Source organism: Mchenga conophoros, linkage group LG7 (assembly GCF_057382185.1).
Source record: "Mchenga conophoros isolate Kocher_MC1m ecotype Shallow Benthic linkage group LG7, M_conophoros_male_GT1.1, whole genome shotgun sequence".
Classification (NCBI taxonomy): Eukaryota; Metazoa; Chordata; class Actinopteri; order Cichliformes; family Cichlidae; genus Mchenga; species Mchenga conophoros.
Genome location: NC_140532.1, coordinates 42798652 through 42822610, shown reverse-complemented (window position 1 = coordinate 42822610; position 23959 = coordinate 42798652). Strand labels below are relative to the sequence as shown.

Genomic DNA, 23959 nt, shown 5'->3' with positions numbered 1-23959 from the left:
AGATCTCTTACCTGATGACTGCTGCTTCTTAAACTCTCCTCGAATATCAGGCAGAGGAGGAGGACTAGCGGTTGTTTTTAAGAAGCAGTATAAATGTAAACCACTGCCATTATTAACCTCACCTAGTAGCTTTGAACTGAGCATGTTTGAGCTAGGTCGGTCTCACACAGTGCTCTGTGCAGTGGTTTACAGACCCCCAAAATACAATAAGAACTTCTTAAATGACTTTTCTGATCTGTTGGCTGAAATTATGCCAAAATATGATCATGTCCTTATTATTGGGGACTTCAATATTCATGTGTGCTGCCCTGACAAGCCAATGGCAAAGGACTTTTTAAATCTTATTGACTCTTTTGATCTTGTGCAACCTGTGTCTGTGCCTACACAAAAATATGGGCACACGTTGGATCTTGTTTTAACTCACAATTTACCTGTCTCTAACTTAGAGGTTTGTGATGTTGTATGGTCAGACCATAGGCCTGTCCTGTTTGAGGTTTTCCTTCCTTGTACTAAAGTTAATCTTCCTCCTGTTGCTGCTAGGAGCTGTCGTATTTTTAACCCTTCCTCTGCTGGACAGTTCTCTATTGTTTTTAATCAGAACGGCGGCCTTCCTGATTTCATATGCAATGATACAGAAGAGCTGAGTACGTGGTTTTATTCTGTCTGCCAAACTGCTTTAGATTCAGTGGCCCCCTTTAAGCTTAAGCAAGTTAAAGCCAAATCTGAACCCTGGCTGAATGAAGACACCCGGGCTGCCAGAAGAAAGTGCAGGAGAGCTGAACGTAAATGGAAGAAGGATCAACTTCAGGTGTCATACCAAATGTTACAAGATTACTGGAATTCTTACCAGAAAACTGTAAAAGATGCTAAGAGGAAACATTTCGCTACTATTATTCAGGCAAACTGTCGTAAGCCTCATGTCTTATTTAAGACTATTGACATGGTCCTTCATGCTCCACAGACTGCTGGTGTCGAGTCTTCTCAGGAAATTTGTGAAAACTTCCTACACTTTTTTATTGATAAAGTGCTATCTGTCAAAGCACAGACTTCCCAGTCCGTTCCCGACCCTTCTACCCCTGTCCCTAGTTCTGCTGTCTTTGACAGGTTTGAGCCAGTTTCCATGCTCTGCCTGCAGGAGTTGGTTGCTCACATGAAGCCCTCAGGTTCCCCTTATGATGCTCTCCCTCCTCGATTTTTCAAAGAGGTTTTTCTCACTATAGCATCAGCTGTACAATCCATTGTAAATAGTAGTCTGTCCTCTGGTGTTGTACCTGTCAATCTCAAACATGCAGTGATTCAGCCTCTACTCAAAAAACCTGCTCTTGATCCTGATATTATTGCGAATTACAGACCTATTTCCAAACTGCCTTTTATCTCAAAGATTCTTGAAAAGGTAGTTTACAAGCAATTAATGTCCTTCCTAGAAGAACACGGTATTTTAGAAGTTTTCCAATCTGGTTTTAAAGCTTTACATAGTACTGAATCTGCCCTTTTAAGAGTTTTTAATGATGTGTTTTTGGCAAATGACTCAGGTGACTGTGTTATTATTGTGCTGTTAGATTTAACTGCTGCTTTTGATACAGTGGATCATAATATTTTAATTTCCCGTTTAGAGCAGTTGGTGGGTATGCGGAGTACCGCACTGCAGTGGCTCAGATCCTATTTGGCAGAGCGAACGTTCTCTGTGAAACTAGGGGAGTTTGTATCCTCTACTGCTTCTCTTCAATGTGGGGTTCCACAGGGTTCAGTTTTAGGCCCGCTTCTTTTCTCTCTATATCTCCTACCCCTTGGGTCTATTTTCAGGAAACATGGGATTTCTTTCCACTGCTACGCCGATGACTCCCAGATTTATTTCCCACTTAAAAAGATAAATGGCTTCTCAGTAGACCCGCTGCTCAGATGCCTTGATGAAATAAGGACTTGGATGGCTTTGAACTTTTTACATTTTAATGAACAGAAAACAGAAGTGATGGTTTTTGGTGGCGCTTCTGAGGCCACTATTATAGATCTTGGTTCACTGGCACAGTATGTTAAACCAGTCATCACTAATCTGGGAGTTAAAATAGAGGCAAATCTTAAACTTGAAAGCCAGGTCAGAGCTGTTGTAAGATCTAGCTTTTTTCATTTGAGGGAATTAGCCAAAATAAAGCCTATCTTATCGAAACAGCATTTTCAGACAGTAATCCATGCCTTTGTTACTTCTAGGCTGGATTATTGTAACGCACTTTATTTTGGGATTAGTGATGCGTCCATTAGGCGCCTGCAGGTTGTGCAAAATGCTGCAGCACGTCTTTTAACTGGAACAAAAAAGTTTGAGCACATTACCCCTATTTTAATTTCACTCCACTGGCTACCTGTACATTTTAGGATTGTTTTTAAAATTCTCTTATTTGCTTTTAAATCTCTTAATGGCCTGGCCCCCCCCTACCTCTCGGAGCTACTACAACCATATACACCTGCCCGTTCCCTTAGGTCCGCCAATCAGCAGCTCCTTAAGGTACCGAAAACTAAGTATAAATTTAAAGGTGATCGTGCTTTTGCTGTAGCTGCTCCAAAGTTGTGGAATGATCTGCCCTTGCATGTTAGGCAGGCCTCTTCTGTCTCTGAATTTAAAAGTCTTCTTAAAACATATTTATTCGCTGAAGCCTTTGGCATTGATTAGAGGGGTTGACTCAATCTGTTTTAACATGTTTTAATTTATTGTATCTATTTATTTTATCGTATCTCATTTTAATTTTCTTTACGTATGCTATTAACATGTACAGCACTTTGTGAAACCCTGGTTTTATGTTAAAGTGCTTTAGAAATAAAGTTGGTATGGTATGGTATGGTATGCTATGATAGTGATAAGCCAAAAATAAAGCAAAACTTAACAGTGAAAAGATGAGGAATATAACGCTGGTGTCAATGAATGTCAATGGGATGAATAACCCAATTAAAAGAAGTAAAGTGATACTTAAAATGAGAAAGCTTAATGCCAATGTAATATATCTACTAGAGATGGCACGATACCACTTTTTTATGTCCGATACCGATATCATAAATTTGGATATCTGCCGATACCGATATGAATCCGATATAGTGTTTTTTAATCAACAAAACTGTTTTTTAAATATCTTGCTGCATTTTGTTTAAGTTCATACTCAAGTTTAAAACAACAACTACACTAAAGCTATTCTGTTATACCTGTATGCAAAAAAAATATTTCATAGTTCAGCAATACTGATCAATCTAATAAACTTAAACCTACACCATCCTCCCTATTCTGGTATTTTAAAGAGTACTTAGCATAAATATTAAGCAACCTAACTAATAGGGTTCCAACTCCCAGCAACAACAAAAATAAATAAATAAAAAAATAGGGAACCACCCCTCACGCTCCACCTCATGATGATTAATCAACGTAATCAACCTTAATTTGATGCAGTGTGAAAAAAATGCACAGAAATCAATTATTTTTCAAGAAATATTAAATAGATTCAACATCTTTCTTCAACAAAATTGCAGACTGCACAGATGGTACCTTCCCAAAGGAAAAAGTACTATAGCTTACTAGGGTATATTAGACTTAATAGTTACTATATACAGTAATTGACTTCTATTCATTTTACATCAAATTAAAACTTTGGGTGTCAGATAATTATTTATTAAAAGCTAGACATTTTAAATGAGAATAAGAAAGAAATGTATGTCTTTGTGCCCCCTTTTCCCTGTTAATGCCCTATCGGCCCCCCTGGCTAAACTTTGCTAGATCCGCCCCTGCACAGTTACCAGCCGTCAGCTACGTAGAAAAAGATCCTGGAGTAGAAACTAATATTAAATAAATTCTAACAACAGCTGATCAAGCTTAAACGTGCTGCTGTTGTTCAGCCGCTGGTTTCCTCTTTCTGGTGCAAAGTGGGCCAAAAGCAAACAACAGACACGGACTCGGACTCGACAGAAAAGCCGATCAGCTGATCGTTAAGCAGTTTCATGATTAAAGTAGCAGCAAGAAGAGGCAGTAGCTTGTTAAGCTTAACGCAGGAATGCTTTACATACATTCAGAGATGGACTTACACACTTGCTTTACTTCTCTCGGAATAACTTTGTCGGAGATGAAATGCCGGGTTGCTAGCGAAGCTCCACATGCTATCCAGACCACCGACAGGTCCCGCATGCCACAGCCGCTCTATCACGTGATGCATACTGCTCCGACGTGCTAACGTTCTGAGGTGAGTTACGGCGTGTTGCAAGTTTTGTGAGGTGCTTTCGTGATATTTAATGGATCGGATTACATTTTTTATTTTTCTCCGATATCCGATCCAGTAATTTAGGTCAGTATCGGACCGATACCGATACGTAATATCGGATCGGTCCATCTCTAATATCTACAGGAAACACATCTGTCGCAGGAAGAGCATGATAAATTGAAGAAATTTGGGTACAGAAATTCTTACTATAGTACTTGCAAGAAAAGTCGTAAAAGGGGGGTAGCAATACTTATTAAAAATTCAGTTAATTTTGAATGTTCTAAAGAAATTCCGGACAGTGAGGGGAGATACATTATTGTAAGAGGTAAACTAGAAGGGGAGGCGTTGACACTAATCAATCTCTATATTCCCCCTGAGAGCAACCAACAAAATGTGAAGACTCTACTTACTACAGTCATGTCAGAATCTGAAGGGACTGTGCTGTGTGCAGGAGACTTTAATGTGGTATTCGACCATAGAATTGATACAACAAGTACAAATAGAAGCAAAAACAGCCTGGCGAGAATGGTTAATACATTTATGAAGGAGCATGGAATGGTAGATGTATGGAGGGAACACCACCCACTGGATAAGGAGTATACACACTACTAAAAGACTCACAACACTTACTCAAGAATTGACTATGTCTTAATGAACAGATGGGATCTACACAGAGTAACTGAATGCACAATTGGAGTGGCAGATATTTCTGATCATTGTGCCATTCATTTAAAGCTAAATCTAAATAGTAGGCGTAGAAATACCTGTTGGAGGTTAAATCTGAGCTGTCTGAATAAAAAAGAAACGAAAGACCAAATCAAGAAAGATATAAAGCAATACATAGAGGAAAATTCCACTGAAGAAATTAGCCCAACTGTGTTTTGGGATGCATTCAAAGCTGTACTCAGAGGGAAGCTTATTGCTATAACTTCAAAACAACACCAAATGAGGAAGGCCCTGTACCTAAGCCGGGTGGAGGAATTGAAAAACACAGAAATATTATACCGAACAACTCGGAATGTTCAGCTCCAAGACAGAATCAAAACACTAAAAAAGGAAATTGACAATATATTGACTGAAGAAGTGGAAAAAAAACTTGGATTTTTGAAACAGGATTATTATGAGAACGGCCCAAAGGAAGCTAGACTGATAGCACGGCATCTTAGACAGCAGCAAGCTGTTAATTCAATTCACAAGATTAGAGACCCATCTACAAATAACTTGCAGTATAGCCAGGAAGCAATAGAAGAAACATTTAAGAAATATTACGAAAACTTGTATAAACAACCATGTTCAACAACAACAACAATCTTTATTTATAGAGCACATTTAAAAACCAACGGCATGCCAAAGTGCTTAACATGCACTTTCCTCAAATAAAGACGAGAAAACTGCTTTTCTTAACTCCCTAGACTTACCACGTATTGGTACGCAGCAAAACAGCAAACTGACTGCCCCCATCAGTCATGAAGAAATATCTAGAGCAATTTCAAGACTTAAAGCTAATAAATCACCGGGGGCCGATGGGTTTCCCTCAGAGTGGTACAAGAACTTTAAGGAGGAGTTGATACCAATGCTTCAATCATCATTCAATCATACCCTTGCGGAGGGTGTAACCCCTCCCTCATGAAGAGAGGCGATTATCTCAGTAATCCCTAAAGAGGGAAAAGACACCGAATATTGTAACAATTACAGACCCATATCGGTTCTTAATGTGGACTACAAAATATACACATCTATAATCGCTAAGCAATATGGAGCAATTATGACAGACTTAATTAATGAAGACCAAACTGGCTTTATCTCAGGACGTAGAACTCAAGATAGTATAAGAAGGACCCTCCAGATAGTTAATTCGATACAAACAAAAAAGGGCAGTACGGCCCTAGTAAGCCTGGATGCAGAGAAGGCTTTCGACAGTGTAGATTGGAACTTCCTGTATGCCGTGCTTGAAAGGTTTGGTTTTAATGACGGTGCTGTGATGTGTATCAAATCCATTTACCAATCTCCTACGGCTCGAATTAGAATCAATGGCAGCTTAACGGAGCAAATCTCTCGAGAGAGGGGTACCCGTCAGGGTTGTCGCCTCTCACCTCTTCTCTTCACTCTATATATCGAACCCCTGGCACAGGCCATCCGACAAAGTGAGGAGGTGAGAGGAATAAGTATTAAAGGGGAAGACCACATCATCAGCTTATTTGCAGATGATATCATACTCTACCTAGAAAATCCAAACCAAACTTTAATTCCGATGTTTAATGTAATTAATATCTTTGCTGAACATTCGGGGTACAAAATTAATGTGACCAAAACTCAGATACTGGCTTTCAACTATTTTCCATCCGAAGAGGTTAAAAATAAGTTTAAACTGAACTGGACTGCAAAACAAATGAAATACTTGGGTGTAACTGTGACTAAACAATTGAGTGACCTTTTTAAAACAAATTATGATAGACTGACCACTCAGATTAAACACGATCTAAACCGATGGTCAACTCTTACACTAGACTTTAGTGCAAGAATCACAACAATAAAAATGAGTATCCTCCCACGGTTATTGTACCTTTTCCAATCTCTGCCAGTTAAGATCCTAGTGGAAAAATTCAAGGACTGGGATAGGCTCATCTCTAGATTTGTATGGAATGGTAAAAGGCCTAGAATAAAATACACAACATTACAACTATCTAGGAAGCAAGGTGGTGTGGGACTCCCTAATCTAAAAGATTACTACCATGCGGCCCAAACCAGACCGGCGATAAAGTGGTGTGATCAGAACTTTAATGCTAAATGGAAAGATATTGAAATAAAAGTACAGGATGTCCCAGTCCAGACATTTCTTGGAAATGAGCAACTTAAGAAAACCTTAAAGCATTTCCTTGATCCTATAACATCCCACACTCTAGAGATATGGTTTGGCCTAGTTAAACAAAGTAAGTTGGAAAGGGAGGTTAAGATGTTAAACTGGGCTGCCTATGTTGTTGGTGATATACCAAGTGCTCACGACTCAGGATTCAGGAAGTGGGAACAAAAAGGAATAACAGCGATTTGTACAGTAATGAAAGATGGCCATTTGATGAGTTTCCAAGATTTAAAAGATCGGTATAGTCTAGAGAAAACCGATTTTTACCGGTACCTGCAACTCTGAGACTACTTTTCAAAGGAAGTACGAAGTTTGCGTACGTCTTATGGCATCCTGAATTGTATAATTAAATCATACAGGGGCCTCCAATTCAAGGAAATTTCTGTACTATATAAAAATCTAAGAGAGAACACGGCAACATCAACTGAATGCATAAAAAAGAAATGGGAGCAGGAAATAAAAACTGATATCTCAACTGAGGAATGGTTAGATATGTGTGAAACCCAGAACACAACGACCAACTCAAGATGCTGGAGAGAATTTGGATGGAAACACCTTACTCGATTTTTTTATTACACCAAAAATCAAAAGTAAACAGACTCAAGACAGTTTGCCATGCTGGAGAAGATGTGGTAACATGGAAGCACACCATACGCACGTGTTTTGGGAGTGCCTGAAACTGCATAATTTTTGGAAGAACGTGACTCTTGTAATAGGCAATATCTTGGGCTATCAATTACCACACAATTTTAAAACTGTATATCTTGGGAATATTAGAGAGTATGTTCTGTACGACGACTTGTATTTGACAAAAATCCTATTGATAGCTGCAAAGAAAGCTATAACAAGAAACTGGTACAAACTGGATCCGCCTTCTTCAAAAGACTGGTTAAATATTGTTGGAGAAATCTATGCAATGGAAAAAATGACTTACATTCTCAGATTAAAGGAAGATATATCATTGCTAAGTGGGAGAAGTGGACATTATATGGCACGTAGGAAAATTAATGAACGAACAAAACATTTAAGGTCTATGACTCTGTATATCTATTGATGCATGCCCATATAAAAGTACGTATATAAGCTGGAGTATGTATGCTGCGGAGTAAAGGCAGGCATGCATACGGTAGTTGATTAGAATTGGCACCCACACCTTTTGTTCGCTTTAGTTCTGTTTGTTTTGACTGTGTGCTTGCATGGTTATTTTTCCTGTAATGCAATACATGTCTATGTTTAAACTGTGACAAAACTATCAATAAAAATTACAGTGTCAAAAAAATATATATATATATTTAGGACGGCTGCACGTAGAAAACAGTTTTCATTAATCTTGCGCTTTTAGTTAGCAAATATAAATAAATCACGTCTTTCAATCGCCACAGTCACGAGCAGTTTTAAACTGCGGAAAAAATGCACGACTGGTTTCCACGGTAATCAGATTGTTACCGTCGTCACGTGTTCACGCAAACCTGGTGACGTCACACATAGAACGCTTCCCTTTGATCCTCAAAAATCCTTAAACAGACCTTTGAGTTGCATGACGCACGCTAAAAGCTTGTTTTAAGCGCTATAACGCAGTACTGCAAGAATTAAGGAAAGCAATAGAGAACTCATCATCTGTAAACATGTCAAACTCCGTTTGGGGCGCGATTTGCACTGTGGGCACTTATGCTCACAAAATTATGAGAAAAACGTTGGGATTTGATGACCAACGTTCACCCACTGCTGACCAAACTGTATGCGAGGCACCTGAAGTTCGCTGTGGTAACCAAATTTTACACGCGGAACATGAGGTACCATTGCCAGATCAGCATATACCTGAACCCCGCTTCAGCAGCTGCAGAGGACAGCATAATCAGAATAGCGGTTTAAACCAAGTGTGTGAAATTCTTCACCCTGAAAATATACAGCAGCAGCCTTCTGTGATTCAAAGACATCAGCTATGGGAAAATTCAAATCGAGATGCATCAGACCCTGCTGAATCCAGGACCTCAGACCTAAGACCCAGCCAAAGAGTCTCAGAACACCATGATGAAATTGTGAACAGAGACAGGCCTCCTTTGGAAGGGAGAGAAGAACATAATGGGATTCTTCATAGAGGGGTTTCTATCATCAGGAGAGGAACTGGATTTTTAGGACAATCCATTACCACAGTGTCTAACATGTGCAAGTTAGCAATTGTGGCTATTCATCCCATGTTCTGGAAAATGGTCGAAGAGGTCAGACATTATGTGGCACACCTGATGTCACGTGCTGTAGGATAGTGATGGGTCGGTCGTGAACAAAATGGCTCTTAGAGCCGGTTCTTTGACGTGAACGACGCGAGCCGGCTCCTTGTCGCGAGCCGTGGGTTTTTTTGTTCTTTCTCTCACCCTCTCTCTCGCACTTTTTTCCCGCTTCACTCACCATGCGAGCCTTGTGCTTAGGGTTGCCAACCGTCCCTTAAAAAACGGAATCGTCCCGTATTTAGAAACAAAAGTACACGTCCCGTATTGAGCTAATAAGGGACGCACTTTGTCCCGTAATACAGTGATAATCAAAAGTGGTCTATAACTTTTAATGGAATTAACGCTTTGTTGGAAAACATAATTCCCAGCCCCTCTCCTGCTTTGTGACCAATGAGCTGACAGCACACTTATGACAATTCGAGTATGACAATTCAGATTACCGCTTATCTCATTGGTCGAGGAAAGGTCGCTTACGGAGAAAATACCGGAAGACAACAGATGACCACAACAAGAAGCATGGCCAACAGGAAAACAAACGCCGACACTGCGGTGCAAGTCTCGGACGACAGTACACCTAAAGCTGGACATACACTGTGCGATTTTCAAACTGCACGATTGACTCGCAGGGGTTATAAGTTTGTAGGTCACGATGCAGGGTCTCACACTATACCGCCCGATGCTCTGATGCGACCTGAGTGCTCACACTGTGCGTTCATAAAATGAAGGTTATAACAGAAATTCTGTCGCTCGCTCTCCCTCTGTCTTTCACTCACACAGACACGCACACCACCACCATCAACTTTGCTAAATTGCTAATGAAAAACATTGATCAGACAGCTGTGATTGAGCAGCAATGTAAATCCAACTATTTTCACGGTTGTTGTGGTCATGATAATTTTGTGATGCCACATCGAAAAGGCTCTTCAGGAAAGCTCAAAGAAAATAAATGGCTAAATGATCATTTGTTTCCCATATGGTCATATCACAAAGAATATGCATCTGCTTAAATCAAATTCAAGTCAAATGGTTAAAAAATAATTTCACACACAAAAAAAAAAGAGCTACCACACTGGGAAGGGTGAAGACAACTGGGTTGCCCGGCCCTGGCCACGAGGTGTCCCTTATTTATTTTTCAGGGGGTTGGCAACCCTACTTGTGCTTTACCCTGGGAAGAGGGGGGAGGGGCGGTAGCTACACTCAGTAGCACAGGAACAGAGCAGGAGGGAGAGAGAGAAAGAGAGCCAGGGACAACAACATCACATTAGAAAGGTATAGTAATCATCCACAACTATTTTCAGTTGCGGATGATAAAGGATTCAGAAAGTTTATTCCTGCAGGCCCATATGACAGAGAATATGCATGTTCTTTTTGTTTTCATATTATAATTTATATTTAATTGTGTTATGGTTTGCAGTGTTTTGTGTTGTTTCACTTTAAATTTGTAAAAGGAAAAAGTTGAAAATTTAAATAGTTAAAAGTTGAAATGTGAATAGTTGATTTTTGTATTATATGATTTATTTATTACATTTTATGTGGAGTGAATAAATAAAAGTATATTTACGGTGGCCCCTACAGACAAAGCACATACAAACTTCAAATCACGTACGAACCCTGAAGCACGTACAAACTCAAAAACACGTACAAACTCAAAAACACGTAAAAACCCCAAAACACGTAAAAACCCCAAAACACGTAAAAACCCCAAAACACGTAAAAACCCCAAAACACGTAAAAACTCCAAAACACATAAAAACACGTACAAACTCCAAAACACATAAAAACTCCAAAACACGTACAAACTCCAAAACACGTACAAAAGACAACAGAAGTGCTCCAGGATGATAGGCACAGTGTTGAGCTTTTGTTACCTAGTGGCTATCCGATTGTTCAGTCTGACGTCACTAGCCGTGTCTGGGTCTAAACTCCGCTGCAGGTCCATATATCAAACCATCATTATGGCATTACTGAGAGTTGAAAAACTGTCTAAAGTCTTTCATCTTTAATAAAATGATCAGCGTTCTGCTCTACCAGGTGTAACAATTGAGTTTAACATCCAGGCATCCATGAAAACGGAATTTATGACATTTAACGGAGTTAGAAGTTAGCAGGGAGTTAGCTCGCTAGCTTCTATCTAAATACAATATAGCATGTCCTGGCTGCGGGGTTTTGGAAACAAATTCAAACGTACAGCTCTGTTATCACTTCCAGCATAAATGAAGACAGAAAACTAAACAGCAGTGACGTTTGTAGGGTTACTGAAGTTGGGCTAGCTGGTATTTAATGATGTGCTACGTGACCGCTAGCGACACAGTTATGTTAGCATAATATAAACAAGCTAACTTTTTTCCCCACTCGATAAAAGTTAACGTGAGTGTTCTCGGTGGTCAGGAACAAATGTAATCGCATGGCAGGATGCTGTAAAAGGACCAAACTTCAGCCAGGAGAACAACTGAGATAATCCACCCACAATACGAGGTTAGTCATTCATATACTGCTGCATGGGCTGGGCTGCAGTTACATCCTAAGGTTTTAAAAACTGAGCTTAAATAAATGATTAGTGGTAATAAAAGCCGAGGGAGGTCAACAGGGATCACTGACTGTTTTAGGAGCTTTTTGAGATCAAATAGAAGAAAATACAAAACATTAAACATGTTAACAACACAAAAGCCATATTAAACGCAGACTACTTTAGACCCGGAAGTAGGATTCGTCGCGTCATCACTGAACAACCGGATACAAGCCAGCAAGTACCAATGACCGGATTTGGTGTGTGGTAATAACAGGTAAATGAACTTTTTTTTTAAATTTATTATTTGACTATATATGAATGCTTGTGTATAAATACACAAACAATACACCTATGCTTTCATGCTTTCAATTGTGTAATTTAAGTGATCTAAGTAGCTCTGTTTTGGAAGTTCAGTTCATGCTAGAAATGTGTTTTGGAGTTTGTACGTGCTTTTTGGAGTTTGTACGTGTTTTGTCTAGGGGCCACAGCATATATTTATATATAAACATATATAAATAAAACCACTTTTTTTTTACATTAGTAATTCCTTTTGTGCATAATTTTATATTATTGTTAATAATAAATTAATTAAAGCAAAAAAACCAACCTGAAGAGCCGGTTCGGAGCCGAAAGAGCCGGATCTTTTTAGTGAGCCGAACCGAAAGAGCCGGTTCTCTAAAAGGAGCCGGAAATCCCATCACTACTGTAGGAAGTATTTGCGTTTGCCTTTGCATTTTATTGTTCTTGGTCAACAAAATTCAAGCTATATTAATTTATTTACTTTCATTTTTAACACAACACCTTTAATTTTCCTCTATGGAAATGGAAAAGGTGAAGACAAACCTAATGTCAGTGTCAACTTTATTTGGCTCTAACTGGACTATGACGATTTTAATAGGAAAATAACTAATAATTGGGGTATAATGGGGTTAATTAGGCTCTTACCATCTCAGTCATGCAAACAACAGTTGAAAACCCAGCCAGTCACGGCAGAAGGCTGCTCCTTCCTGAGCCTGGTTCTGCTGAAGGGTTCTTCCCAACGGGGAGTTTTTCCTCCCCACAGTTGCCAAGTGCTTGCTCATAGGGGATCATCAGATTGCTGGCCTGTCTCTAATACTGTAGGGACTACCTTACAGTATTAGAGACAGGCAGCTGTTGTTTGCATTCAAAGCCACATAAATAAATTTGAATTCTCAATGAAATGAATGGATTTGATTTGATTCCTTTACCTTCACAGAATCCTTTTACTTCAGTTTTGTCTTCTGCTTCTTGGTAGCAATAATAGTTTTGTCAATTAAGCTTCTTGCCCCATTCATCCCTATGCTCTCCTGTTTTCTCCTAACTGGCATATCTGACCCGTGGGAGTGCAGACACCACACAGAGAAAGAATGGGACGAGCCACTCTCAGATCAACACTGTCACTGTGGGAATCCTAGATCTTCAAAACTTGTCAAAGGTGAAAGTTCAAAGACGTGTCTTACCTGCAAACACAGGCAGTGTGAACTACACCATTTTTCAGACGCTGGTGTGACAGGCTACGGAAAATGTAGTTATTTAAGAACAGAACAGAACAAAGAAATCAAGGACTTGACTCGAGGGAAGGACATTCAACTGAAGGATAAGACACACAAGCTCTACAGCCTAAGTCCATTTGTTGATGAGCAGGGAGTACTTAGGGTGGGAGGACAAGAGCAACTCTACACCCATATATCAAACATCCTGCCATTATCCCCAAATCAAGTCATGTTGTGTTTACTTATTAAACAGTACCACGAAAAGGTGCAGCATCAAGGAAGAGGAATAACTGTCACTGAGCTGCGCTCCAATAGAGTATGCATTACAGGATGCAGCGATTCAGTTGCTTCTCACATCTACAAGTGCACAACCTGCACAAAGTACAGGAGACATAGTCAAGATCATGGGAGGTCAGATTTACCAGAGGATAGAATGGAAACAACACCCCCATTCTCCTACTGTGGCATTGACTGTTTTGGACCTTTTTATGTAAAAGAGGGTAGAAAAGAACTTAAAAGGTATGGTCTTCTTTGTACATGTATGTGTTCTAGAGCAATACATAATGAAATGTTGGATGACCTTACAACTGATCATTTTATGAATGCATCATGTTGTTTTATTTCTATTTGTGGACATGTAATCAGGTGTGACCAAGGTACTAAATTATTTTGGTGCTAAGGGAGAGCTTTTGAGGGCAGCATGGTGGCACGGTGGTTAGCACTGTTGCCTCACAGCAAGAAGGTCCTGAGTTCAATTCCAACCGTGTTTGCATGGGTTATCTCCGGGTACTCCGGCTTCCTCCCACTGTCCAAAGACATGCAGTTTGTAGGGATAGGTTAATTGAAAAATCTAAATTGCCCGTAGGTGCGAATGGTTGTCCATCCCTGTGTGTTAGACTGGCGACCTGTCCAGGGTGTACCCCACCTCTCGCCCTATGACAGCTGGGATAGCCTCCAGCGCCCCCCGCGACCCTGAAAAAAAAAGGAGAAATGGATGGAGAGCTTTTAAATGCACTGAATGGTTTTGACAAAGAACAGTTGAAACAATGCAGATGTAAGTTTGTTCTGAGCACCCCTCTTCAAGCCACATGAGAGGTTTTTGGGGAAGGCAAATTAGGACTATTAGATGCGTTTTAACGACTATTCTAGATCACACTTCTAAGAGACTTGACACTTCCTCACTCAGAACGTGTCTTTATGAAGTTATGGTTATTGTGAATAGCACCTAGTAGTAGTAGAGAACCTAAATGACCCAAATTTAGAGCCTCGTACACCAAATCATATTCTCATGATGAAGGCCAGCATTATTCTACCCGCTCCTGGCAAATTTGTGAGCAGGGACCTGTACTTGAGAAGGAGATGGCGCCAAGTTTAGTTTTTAGCCAATTAATTCTGGACAAGGTGGAAGAAGGAATATCTTCTCACTCTTCAACAGAGACAGATCTGGCAAAAAGATAAAAGGAGTGCAAAGGTGAAAGATATTGTTATTCTTCAAGAAGACAATTCTCCAAGGAAAAAGTGGAAACTGGCAAGAGTAACAGAGGTATATCCAAGCGTAGATGGAAGTATTAGAATGGTTAAGCTTTTTCTCTGTGATTCAATTTTGGATAGGGATGGGAAAAGGACTGTCAAACCAGCGTATCTTGATAGGCCAGTACACAAAACTGTGCTATTGCTAGAAGCAGAATAAATGCTAAAATGTAAGCATGTTCCTACTATAATGTGTTTAGGCAGAAATCACAATAGGTTTGTCATTTGGTGGGAGTTTTACTGCCATACTTTTAGTTAACATATTTTGTTTTGCACTATGCATATTTTATATGTCATTAGGACATTTATTGTGGAAATTCTCATGTAGGAACTATTGTACTGCATGTTGGTTCCACTGGTGCACCTGAGGAAGATGCATGCCCATGCTGAGGTATGACCATGGCAAGCTGAAGCTGGAGAGACAAATTTAAGTCAGAAGAAGTTCAAATGTTCTTAAAAATATCTGTAAGGTGTTTATTTCTGCCTCAAAGCATGGGCCAGTATGTTTTGCATATTATATCGATGACTTTATGTCTCTGTTTCACCCGTCTTTCTATTTCATTGAATTTACATTGTGTTTTAGTTCAACGGTTGTGAGTTTGTGATCAAGTTGATGCTGTAACAATATCAACCCCGAGACCTTACAACTCACTTTAAAGCCAACTTCATGCCATCAATAAAAATAACTCTTTGACTTAAAGAAGAGGTGGAAGTGATAAATATGTTTTCCAATAAATCTGATGGCCTACTAATAAAAGCACTCTGTGTAATTTAGACTAAATTAAGTGAAATATATGTCTACTATCAGACTAGAAGACGGAAAACACATAAGATGTTTACTTGAATTCTCAGCAACTTTGGTCCTCAGCCAATAAAAAAATATGAAACTTTTACTGTGACGTCATAGAAAAACTCACCAAGGTCAAATCTTATTATGTTTACACGCAAACACATATCATCATTCTCGGGTTGAGCAACGCTACGGCTTCACTACATCTGTTTGTTCTGTACAAAAAGACGTGCAGGTCACTTAAAAATATCTCACCCTGTGTTTCTCTGCCTGTGGTGGAGGTGGAGCCAGATCAGGTGGAGCTGATTCTTGAACAGCCTCAAGTCAGAGCTGGATTGACCTTCTGTCACCAGGTACTGATGAGCCCGCTGTGGAGAAACATCACTGATGATGTTCATGAATCCCCAGCTGACTCTGGTAACCTTAATACAGCACAGAAAAAATGTCACAATATTCATTTATGTTGTGATTATTGTGATAATAACAGAAACAGATGCATCTATGTCATCATCTTTGAGCTTTTACACTTAACATAATTATAAAAACATGAGTATAAAAGGTGTTAAAACTCTGATGCCATCTTGGAATACTGCACTTTGTTCATGTCATTACAACATTTCTCTCTTTCTAATCATATATCTAGATGTTATGTCAACACACATTTAATCTACATTATAAGAGTGCCTTTGTGATAAATGTGTCTTTCATTCTTGAATTAACTGGTTAAATATTTAATCTAACTAAACCCTAAAGATGGAGTCAGAAGACAACAGTCACCTGAAGGGGCTGAAAATTGTAAAGACCCTACAGAACAATCAGTAAATGTGAGTAAATCTGTGATTCTGCGAGTAACACACTGGGTTCAGTTTGGAGGTTGAACTCTCACTCACCAGGATTGACAGCTGTCTGTGCCACAGTTAAACTCATGCAGTGCTAATTTAAAAACTCTCAAATATTTTGGACAATTTATATTTTTCTATCACAAAAAATACACGTCTTCATTGAAGTAAACACACAGAGCAATTAATATATATTTTTAAATATAATTTTTCTTTATTTTAATTATCAAATTACAAATAAAAAAAACAACCCACCTAACGAGCCCTGGTCAACCCCTCACTTGAATTTTTGATTTTCAGTTTAAGGCAATTAAATTCAATCCAAAGATTCAACCCCAACAATCAAGTGATTCCCTATGAGCAACGGTGGACAGGAAAAACTCCCTTTTAACAGGAAGAAACCTGTGACAGAACCAGGCTCAGTGTGGGGCAGTCTTCTGTCATGACTGGTTGGGAGGTGAGGGCAAAATAAAACTGAACATAAATGAGAGCACAGTATAGTTATTATGTTATAATTAGCCAATCAAGGTGGGCAGGTAATAAATAGCGCCCGTTATGGCAAGACCTAGACCTAGACCTAGACCTACGTTACTTGCGAAGTTGGTAAAAGCACTCTGTGGTGCTTTCTCACGCCTCACATTCTCAGTCTCTTTCTTTCGTACACTCAACTGCCTTTCAATGTTGTCCATCCTTGCATTAATCATTCTATTTTGCTCTATGAGAGCCTCTAAACGCTGAGCTATTCTCTCCATTGACTAACTTTGTAACTGCTGCAGGGACAAGTGTCAAAAGAAAAAAAAGGTTCCCTGAATTATTTAAATGTAAAGGTATTACCTTTGTCAAAGACTCCTGCTTTGCAAAAACAAGTCGCTGTTACCGAAGACGCACCAAGGTAAACTGTGTTAAAGCACCTCTATTTAAGGACTCATGTGGCAGAGATGGTGACGTCAACCGTCACGGGAGACTGTGACGTGCGGTCGACCGTCACGTCACAGTCTCCCCTTTGAGAAGATCAAAGGATCAAAGAATAGCTCCGTGTCATTCCGCGCATGCTCAGATCATGCGTATTGAAACGAACGGGATATTTATTTATTCATTTTAAATACCTTGCTATATAACAAAGGCGACTGCGCACTCAAAGGACGAGGAGAGTTCAAAATAGGGCTGTTCGATATAACGACACATATGGATGACGATATGAAAAAGTCTATCGCTTCATATTACGGCAATATTTTTTCATGGTTTTTATGGCTGTATCCCAATTCAGGGTCTGCAGCCTTAAAGTACGCAGCCTCAATGGTCCTCAAGGGCCGTGTACTCAAAGACCGCTAAGGCCGGAAGTGCGAGGCTTGTGAAATGGGACGGTCTAGCCTCCGTCGCGCTGCCCAGGTTGCCTAGCAACCATGATAGCTGGAAACGTGTGGTTGACAGAAATGAAGGAGAACATATTTTGTTCGTTTGTTTGTTTCTACATGAGCTTTGTGTGATTTAATAAGCATCTGAGGCTGAGACCACAGGACTGTAAAACATGATTGTTGCATGCTTGCATATTTCTGAAAACATCTTAGTGGTGTGGCAGCCATGGGTTGAGCCAGCCCTGCAAACCCTGTGGATGGACGATGCAGTGGACAGTGGGAGGAAGCATCCTAAAGCTCTCTTTGCAGACCAGCCTGTGTGATTCTCCACTCGCCGACCAGAAAAGACAAACGGCGGGTCTCAGTTGCAGCACCTCATCCATTCTGTATGCATGAATCTGCACGCATGTATCACCTTCATTCAAAAAAAAGGAGCCAGCTATTTTATTACTGTTGACCTTGTAACATTTATCACTTTAAACATAGCACAAGTCAAAAAGCATACCTGATAGGCAATCATAAGATAAAGCTCGTAAGCACTTACCTGTGGAAGTGCTTCAGTATTTATTGCATTTGGCAGTAACTGTGGTTCTAGCTGAAGCATTTACAGTATTTTTGAAGGAGGCGAATTCATCGTCTTATCTGACAAAAATCAACGCCTTTTCCTGTTATTTGTGACCATTTTGTAAACAAATATGCTTCTTAGAGTTGACATTATTAAAAATCCTGAATTGGTGTAAAAGTAAAAAAACAAAAAAACACTTTCCCCTCTTTTTCTCTGGTAAAACCTTTTGGTGGGCTGCAAATACTTCCTCTGTGTAGACAGTAGTCGTGTTGTTATTCGCTAACTTAACGGGAAAGCTTAAAATGAGTTGAGGCTTAAAGCTAAAGCTGAAGTGAAGAGACACTGAAGGACTGAAGAGGTCACTACATGCTGAAACAAATCCAGTTTGAAGCAGGTGGCTTTTCTAAGCCCGACTCTGGAATTTTGTTTGCTGTTGTGATGAGAGCAGAGCAGCACGTTTGAATGACTGCGTGTTTAATTCACAGAAACGCCAACGCAGCCATGGGTGTCCTGCTGTCCAAATCCATGGATGACAATTTAAAAAAGCAACAAGAATTCATGCTAACGAATGCACGGCTGCAGGTGAGTGAAAGTGCACCCACTCGCACATCACCTCTGACCTCTGCTGTGACATCTTTCACTAGTGAAAGATGGTGAAAGCGAAAAAGCAAAAAAAAAAAAAAGCAGATTTTTAATTATTTTTTAACACATAAAATTGCCCCAAACCTTCCCACCAAAAGGTTTTACCTTCATACTTTGAAATTGTACTAGTTGCAGATGCTGAAATGATGTCGGACTAAGTTTAAATTGTGCACTTGTTTATTTGCATTATTTTTGTATCAGCTCCATGAGTACAGAAGACATCCACAGCAACTGTAGGTCTGCAAACATTTTTAATCTCTATGACTACAACCAAATCCATTTAGACCCACTACTTTCCCACTACTCTCTGGAGGAGGTAATTAACTACACTGCTCATTGTCTGAGTAGTGTGATCACTGTGCGTTACTTCCTTTGTCCCACACACTGACACAAACCCCTGTCCTAATGACGACACGCATACCTTCTTTCTTTTAGTGTTTAAGTATTACTACACACCAAAGTCAAAAACCAGCCCAAAGTGATTTCACAGCAGGTACCACTGTGATTCTACTTAAAGAGGAAACTTGCACAGGTAGAAAAAAAGTTTGTTACCCTGGTGAAGATCATGCTATGGCTTCTGGACTGGGGTGAGCATACACTCAGCTTTAACCTCACTCTTCCTCAATTTTTAGTCACAAAAAGAAATTCTTCTGTGGAAATACGCCACTGGGCTCAGATGTTCATATTGCTGTCTTAAGCAGGAGGAACTTTCTTTGGAAAGATGGAGTCAAAGAGGGTCAAAGCTTTCTGAAATCTTTCCAAATTACTGTAACTGTAAGATGCTTTTTTAAATGCCTATTTTCAATCCCCTGGCAATATTTCAATAGAATTGAAATCTTAGCATTGGTTAGGCACCTCAGGTCCTTGAGTCCTTTCTTTGTGGATTTACTAGTGCATTTAGGAACATTACTCCATATCCAATTTTGGACAAATCATTTTTAAAAGCATGAGAGCATACAGAGTGCCCAAAAGTCAAAGTTTGCAAACATGCAAAAAAAAAAAAACCTTAATCCACAAAAAAACCCTAACATGAAATATTTTGTATTCATCAGGAATACCTGCTGCACATATTTTCCGCATGTATTTGCTCTGCTTTTCTTTCTCACATGTTACATCTGTTTCTTTTCCTTCTTCCAATGTGTAGATCATGATGATTTGTGTGCATCTGTTTTCAAGTTAGTGTCCCGCTTTGTGTTCATACTTGCACCCTTCACAAATGTCACCCTCAGACTGCGTTGGTTCATTTCTGCTTTTTCCAGTCCTGTCCCAGAGTCACAGTCTGCTGCTTGTCTGAGCTTGCCAAAACCAAATCTTTTCCTTTTGATATTCCCACCAGCAGATATGTTTGTCTAGTTTTGAATTGCACATCTACACTAATAGGGCTAATTTATCACTTATGGGTTCGTAGCTATCCCATACAAACAGCCTGTAGAAACAGAAAATGGTAAAGAATGTTATACAAAGACCCTGAAGTCTTTAATGTAGATGACACATTATCATTATTATTGTTGTTATAAGTGTTCATTATTATAAACACTCATGAGTCATTTGGCATCAGCACAAAAATGAGAGGGAGATGGGCAGAATATTGAAGGAGCAGAGGCAGTGAAAGTGGATGAGTTTAAATAGCATCCAACCATCCAAAGTAACAGTGGGTGGAGACGAGTGTCAGCGGTAATTTGTGATGGATAGTTGCAGACTGAAAGGAAAGGTTTTTAAGATGCTATGATGTGTGGTTTGGAAAACTGGAGGTGACAGAGTTGAAGATGTTAAGATTTTTTTGTTTGGAGTGACCATGAAGGACATGATTAGGAATGAGTACATCAGAGGGCCATTTCAGGTTGAGTGCTTTGGAGACAAACTAACTAATAATGTGAAACTGGTGGCTGAGCAAAGATGTGCAGTGATCTTTACTTATGTTACGTATTTGTGTATATGGGCATATTGAACTGCTTCATTTTTATAAGATGGAGACCCTGCAGCATCTATGTACTTAGATGCTGGAGTGAGTTTCAGGATAGTTTATTCAAATTTAACATCCTCTATCTTCCATTTACTTCCTTTTTTGTGACCCAGATGAAGCCGTCATGAAAGCTGACCTTTCAGCGAACGTGTCACCCCATTTCCCGTTCCTGCAGCTCATACACATGGTGTGGAGGAGCGGGAAATGCTTTCTTTTCATAAATGCATTCTTCACTCATTCACAACATGGGCCGTTAAAGGGGGACACCCTTAAGTGTGCTCAGACTACTCACTAGTTTGTTTCAGCGGATGCTGGCTTTAAAAGAACAAACACTGTCAATTACAGAAGTCATTCCTGTAATTTCCATTGAACCTAAAGAGTGTACAGCCAAGAGTCGATGTCAGGAGTACGAAACACCCAGATTGTGGAGATGAAAAGTTTGTCACTTCCTCCTTCCCTAGAGCGTAGTGTTTGTAGTTGGCATGTTTACAGCAGTGGATTCCAGGGTTTAGTTTCATGACTTAAAAAAAATTCCAAAGAAACTTCTCAAGCATACATAGAAGTTCAGTCTGTGCTCCCAACTAATCACATCTCTGTTCACGTAATGTACACTTCCTACAAGTTTTTAGGGGCTTTTTTAAAAAGTACTAAGCCTTTGGTGCTTATGGAGATCTCTTTAAACTGTCTGTACTCTCATAAAACAATTAACTGATGAATCAGAGGATTATTACAGCTCTGATCAACAGTAATTGACTGAAATTGATTATAACTGAAAATGAAATCTCACCAAGCAGGGAAAATTTTATTTCATCATTTCTTCTTAATTTATTTTTGTGTGTCTGTGTGCGCGCGTGCATGTGCCCAGATGGAGCGCCAGATTCTGATGCAGAACCAGATGAGAGAGCGGCAGATGGCGATGCAGATCGCCTGGTCCAGAGAGTTTCTGAAATACTTTGGCAGTTTCTTTGCGGTGGCCACAGTGGGACTAACTGCAGGGTGAGATTCTAACACCTCACAAAGATCTGACACAAACACACACAGACTCATCTCTGTGTTGTGCTTTTATCTTTGCAGTTAAATATTGTCTTCTGTTTATCATCATTTTTCTTTAGAGCTATTAAAAGAAAGAACCCAGGCATGCTGGCTCCCATCATACCTCTCAGTTTCATATTTGCCTACCAGATGGACAGCGCCTATGGAACGCTTATTAATCGTATGAGAGGTAAAGCTACACACTTACAGGCATCATCATCTTAAGGAAACCTGTTTAACATTTAAAAAGAGGGTGCACAGACGGGTAAATAAATCCTTATCAAGCATTATATAGTGATTCTTTGCTTTGGTTTTAGAGGATTATTTTACTTTGAACAGCAAAACACAGACTCACTATATCCAGAAAACACAGGCTCTAATATACAGTTAGGTCCATATATATATTTAAATACGTGAATAGTGTCTGTTTACCAAAACAATTTCCACTTTCCGCTATGATGGGCATCTATATAATGTGTAGACGCCCAGCTTTCATATGAGAAAATCCACATTCAAATCGGATGAAGGTTTTGGAGTTCCGGCCCCTTAACGTGTGCCCCCCGCTTTTTAAAGGGACAAAAAGTAATTGGACATTTGACTGAAAGGCTATTTCATGGGCAGGTGTGGGCACTTCCTTTGTTATGTCATTATCAATTAAGCAGATAGAAGCCCTGGAGTTGATTTGAGGTGTGGCGCTTGCATTAGCACGATTCAAATGAATACATTTTATTTTATTTGTCCAGTTACTTTTGATGTCCTGAAATGATGGGATTGCATTTTAGTTCTCACATTTTTGTGCAATCTTTTTGTTCAACCCACTGAATTAAGGCTGACAGTCGGCAGTTCAACTGGATCTGAGTTAATTATATTTAAAGTTGTTATATTTAAAATTAATTGTGGTAATGAACAGAACCAAAATGCTAAAAAAGAAAAAGTCTCTGTCCAAATGGACCTTACTGTTTACCAAATAATGCATCTAAATGTTTAACAAATATTGTGTTTAGTTATTCATTAATGACATTTTTAAAAAAGATTGCAGTCACTAATTATACCCATTAAATGTGTTTTTACATGATGTCTTTAGGGGAAGCTGAGAATATCATGGAGACTGAAAATGACCGTCTACAGTTACCTCAAGGGACTCCAACCTTTGAGAGCATAGAGAAGGCCCGCCGTGCTAAAAGCAGCCTCAGCGCCTTCTTGGAGAAATAATGTAATTAGTTATTGTCTAACAGCGTGGTTCCAGAGAGGAGCTGCAGCCACTGTACATTTCGTTTTCAACAAACCACAAAGACGGGGAAGTGGCTCACAAAGAAACCTCAGGTTTAGCTGTCCAAAACATACCCACTCCCTAAACGATACACAACTATACTTTATGTAGCATTAAGGTAAAAGCGGCCTCAGCTCCTTCTTGGAGAAATAATGTAATAATTTATAGAACAAACGTCCTCTATCATGGAAAATTTTAAGGCTCTGCTATTTCTCTCTGTCAGGTTGACCTTATTGAATGAAAGGCTCCTTATTCTGTCTCATTTCAGTCTTTCAGATACACCAATCGGGCATTACATTATGACTACCTAACTAACACCGTGTTGGTCGCCCTTTTGCTGCCAAAGCGGCCCTGACCCATCACATGATATCTGGCACCAAGATGCCAGGTGTGGCCTCCGTGTTGAATAGTCTGAATCAGTGTTACTCACTTTGCTAGTGGTCATAATGTTATGCCTGATTGGTGTATGCCACATGTTGATCCATGAGTTAAGTTTTATTACAGTGTTATAAGAGCATTGTGTGACCACAGCAGATAACTTGTCTCTAAATATTGCACAATTGCAGTTATATCATCAGTGTTTTCTTTAGGTTGTTATTTTCTAGGGTTTGTGTAACGCTAAGTTATTTAAGG

General features: G+C 39.6%; 1 protein-coding gene across 2 annotated transcripts; it reads left to right on the top strand.

Annotated features, from left to right (window-relative positions):
* Positions 1–17904: 17904 nt before the first annotated feature.
* Positions 17905–23571, top strand: LOC146570741 (plasminogen receptor (KT)-like). Of its 2 annotated transcripts, XM_085279373.1 has the most exons (5): positions 17905–18813; positions 18905–19001; positions 21890–22020; positions 22137–22246; positions 23141–23571. In XM_085279373.1, the coding sequence occupies exons 2-5, from the start codon at positions 18921–18923 to the stop codon at positions 23266–23268; spliced, it is 450 nt and encodes a 149-aa protein (XP_085135499.1). In that variant the 5' UTR covers positions 17905–18813; positions 18905–18920; the 3' UTR covers positions 23269–23571. The 2 variants fall into 2 exon arrangements, with proteins under 2 accessions (XP_085135499.1, XP_085135498.1); XM_085279372.1 differs by having other exon boundaries at positions 17907–19001.
* Positions 23572–23959: the final 388 nt, after the last annotated feature.

Coding starts and splice junctions, on each gene's coding strand:
- LOC146570741 (XM_085279372.1), top strand. CDS start 18,882: ATGACTGCGTGTTTAATTCACAGAAACGCCAACGCAGCCATGGGTGTC. Junction 19,002..21,889: donor TAACGAATGCACGGCTGCAG/GTGAGTGAAAGT, acceptor GCATGTGCCCAG/ATGGAGCGCCAGATTCTGAT. Junction 22,247..23,140: donor GCTTATTAATCGTATGAGAG/GTAAAGCTACAC, acceptor TGATGTCTTTAG/GGGAAGCTGAGAATATCATG.